The sequence below is a fragment of the Aphis gossypii genome, chromosome X, assembly GCF_020184175.1.
Source record: "Aphis gossypii isolate Hap1 chromosome X, ASM2018417v2, whole genome shotgun sequence".
NCBI lineage: Eukaryota > Metazoa > Arthropoda > Insecta > Hemiptera > Aphididae > Aphis > Aphis gossypii.
Window position 1 is genome coordinate 27,442,702 of NC_065533.1, and position 3,864 is coordinate 27,446,565.

The 3,864-nt window shown below is 29.1% G+C and overlaps 1 protein-coding gene across 1 annotated transcript; it reads left to right on the forward strand.

Annotated features, from left to right (window-relative positions):
- The first annotated feature begins 1,030 nt into the window (after positions 1–1,030).
- On the forward strand, positions 1,031–3,374 carry LOC126551901 (uncharacterized). The gene is made up of 2 exons (XM_050206279.1): positions 1,031–1,237; positions 1,322–3,374. Exon 2 carries the CDS (start codon positions 2,547–2,549, stop codon positions 2,970–2,972), a length of 426 nt encoding a protein of 141 aa, XP_050062236.1. The 5' UTR covers positions 1,031–1,237; positions 1,322–2,546; the 3' UTR covers positions 2,973–3,374.
- The last annotated feature ends 490 nt before the right edge of the window (positions 3,375–3,864 follow it).

The window sequence follows — 3,864 nt, forward strand, 5'->3', positions numbered from 1 at the left end:
TTCTACCACCCAATTCTTACTTCCGTATTTACTTTTACTCTTCTGGTCTTCTTTTTTTATTGCACCAGATCTCCAAAGCCATAAGTCTATGCTGTTTTGTCACGTTTTCATTACCTCTTCTCATCATAAAATTACATATTTATTTTACACTTATTCTTTCCACTTTAGTGGGTAACATAATATTCTTCTCTCTTTCTAAAATATGTGTTCACCGAATCATACACTATAGCTAAATCAAGTACTTTTCCTAATCCACACCCCTTTTCAGTAAATATGATCAAAACAATTATTTTCGGATTCATCGTAAGATTATTTAGATTTTGGATTACACCGAAAATTCCAGTCTGGTCTTGTGTATTCGGCGGAGCAGGGATGTTATTGTCCCTGTTTTACATCTCCTTGTTACTCACAAAATACTAAATGTTGCAAGTTAGAAACTTGGGTAAGATGGGACATCGTCGAAACATTGAAAATATTGAGTTTTGAAAAGAAAATTTATTACATAAAATGTGGTATGTTTGTCACACTATAATAATATTATTTGATACCAACAAACAATTGAAGTGAAACGTTGAATGCACGTGTTCAATATAACGGCAATAGGCGATGTAATATTTTGCAGACATCAAATAGCGAATAAGTAAGAAAATAATAATTTATTCTTACTCATTCATAATTTTTAATGGCTAATATAATTAGTTTTTGATTAATGCAAATTAGGTAGAGTTCATTCTTATTGTAAATTTTATAGAAATGTATAATTAAAATATTACTATTTAAGGTAAGATGGGAAAAATTCAATGGGGTAAGATAAAGACATGTCCCATTATATCTCAATTAATTTTTTTAAATTTTATAATTAATTAATACGTTTAATTTAATTATTCAATTTTATTTAATAATGATCTTCTTTAATAAATAAATGGGATTTCAATTACCTATGTAACCAGCTTTATAATATTATAGATATTATATTAACATAAACAATAGATATAATATTTAAATTTCTTATTATTTTAAAGCAATTTTTTTTAAATAATTTATTATTTATGTTTTTATGAATTTCCAAATAATTAAATTTTTAGATATGCCACGTTCAAAAGTCAGAATTGTAAACGCCAAAATTGGGATTCAGAAAATATGAGGATTGCTGTGAAAGAAGTAATGGAAAAACGCATGACATTACTAAGTGCCTGTATTAAATTTGATGTTCCCTAAAAGCACTCTAGAAAGAAAGGTTAGATACAATCATACTATATTATTTACACCCCAATATTTTATCTATATTTTATACCTATCAAATACATTTAATGTTTTTTAGATTAAACAAAAAAACTGAGATCCTAGTTATGACTTTGTTAACAAAGTAGCACTAATTCCAATATCTAAAGTGTTTTCGAGTACTGAAGAAACTGAAATTGTATCCTATCTTCAACTTATGGAAAGACGTTTATTTGGACTAAGTTCAATGGATTTAAAAAAGATTGCATATCAGCTTGTTGTTAAAAATAACAAGAAAAATAATTTTTCAGAAAAAAAAGGAAATGGCTGGTTATGATTGATACAAATGCTTTATGACAAGACATCCTGAACTATCACTCAGGAAACCAGAAGCTACTTCAATTGCACGAGCTATGGGTTTTAATAGACTTGTTATAGGTCAGTTTCATGAGCTTCTTGGAGAGTTATTAGATGCATATAAGTTTAGTGCTGACAGTATTTTTAACTGTGATGAAACCGGTACCTTTTCTTTGCCTAAATGCAAAACAAAAATTATTACTTCTAAAGAAAGGAAACGAGTAGGCGCAGTGACTTCAGCAGAGCGTGATGAGACAATAACTGTTGAAATATGCATGAGTGCAGCCGGTTCTTTTATGCCACCACTTTTTGTTTTACCTAGACAACGGCATAACTTGGAATTTATGTGAAATGCTCCTCATGAATCATTTGCTGAGTTTCATAAATCTGGATGGATGCAGAAAGAAATTTTTGAACGTTAGTTAGAAAAGTTCATCATATTTACTAATGCTTCTAAAGATAGTCTATCTTTAGAAGTTTTATTCATACTAGATGAACATTCAACACATACCAAGAGTATTGCATTGATTCAAATGGCTCATATTACATAGTACATCTCAAGTACATATTATGATAAAGAAGGTACTAATTGACTTTGCAAAAATGAAGGTAATGTCATAACAGTAAAACAAGTTGCTGACATTTTTGGATTAGAACACATTAAAGCTACTTCTAGATAGCCTATATAATAAGAGAGTGGCCAACTGGTGTGATAGCAGCCATTTTTCGTTTAAACATTACAAGTAGATTCACAGAATTCTGTGGTATAATATCTATGATTTGAACATAAGAGTTCTTACTCTGTGGATTTGAACCATACCTTAGTATATCTTCAATCGTGATTTGAACCATAGATTTGAATATTTTAGACGAAAAATGATGCCCATGATCAATGATAACAGCCAACCAATAGAAAACGTTCAGCTAGTTGACCACTCTCTTATTACATAGACCCTTTAGTTACTTCTATGTCAACTGCTATCAATGCATTGGAAAAAAAAACAGGAATATGGTCATTAAATCCTGATGTTTTTACAGATGTAGATTTTATGGCTACTGAAACGACAAACATCGATGAAAAAATGTTTAATAATATTGAAAACGATTCTTTAAGCATTAATCAGGACGATATAATGGATAACCTGCAAATAGAAAATTTGAAAATCATGCAAATAGAAAACATTGAAATAGAATTATTAGAAGATATCCAAATAGAAATGTTAGATGATATTCAACTTGAATCTTATGTAAATCCAGAAACTACATCAACACCAAAAACAAATAAGTCGGTTCCATCAACTACTTTTGAAAAAGTATCTCTTAAAGATATAATGCCTGTACCTCAACAATCTATTGAAAGTAAGCAAAGAAAAAGAAAAAAGTATTCGACATAGTAAAACTGTAATTTTAACAAGTTCTCCATACAAAAACGATTTTTAAAATCAAAAGGACAAAGCCAAACAGAAATGTGTGAAGAAAAATTTACTTCCTAAAAAAATAAGACTGAAACTAAAACTAAGAAAAGAAAGACTGAAAAAATTGTCGATTATTAGAGTTTAATCAATGTCTATAATTATCATAACCTATTTTTTTTTAACAAATTTTTAAACTGCCTAACCAAACATTAAAATTAGTAATTTCTAACTTTTCGTTACCGAGACACCGAGTGTAATAGATATGCTTTCTTTTTAATATAATATAGATACTTATTACTTTCTATAGGGCTATAACGTTTATTCAGGAACGCGACAAGCGTGAGGCAATTGAGGCATTTGTCTACTAATGTAATTAGGGCGCTAAACCTTGATATTTTTTTTTAATTAAAATATTTAAATTGATCGACCATATTATTCTCAAGTAGCATTTTAAAATTTCTTACTTAAGAAGATTTCATTTCTGTATGTATTGTCTTCGTTTTACGAATGTAAAACAGAAAATTTGCGTATAGCGGAATCAATTTTATGCTGCTTACAAACTATAACTATAACTCGTTGGGTGATATTGAATTGAGTCCGTGGTGCTTTTATGTGTTTGAATTGAGTCCCGCTTATTATCTTAATATCTTTGAATTGAGTCCGTGTAGATAAAATGTTATAACTACCTACCAATGGCGACCTTGAACTTTGCACATCATATTATAGCGGAGTATCGGATATGCAACAATAACGGATATTCGTCAATCAGTCGTGTCGAATAATTCGTGAACGCACAATATTTACTTTTAAATCAATAACTTAATAGTTTAAAATAATTTAACGTTAAATTATTACGAAAAATGGAGTGTAT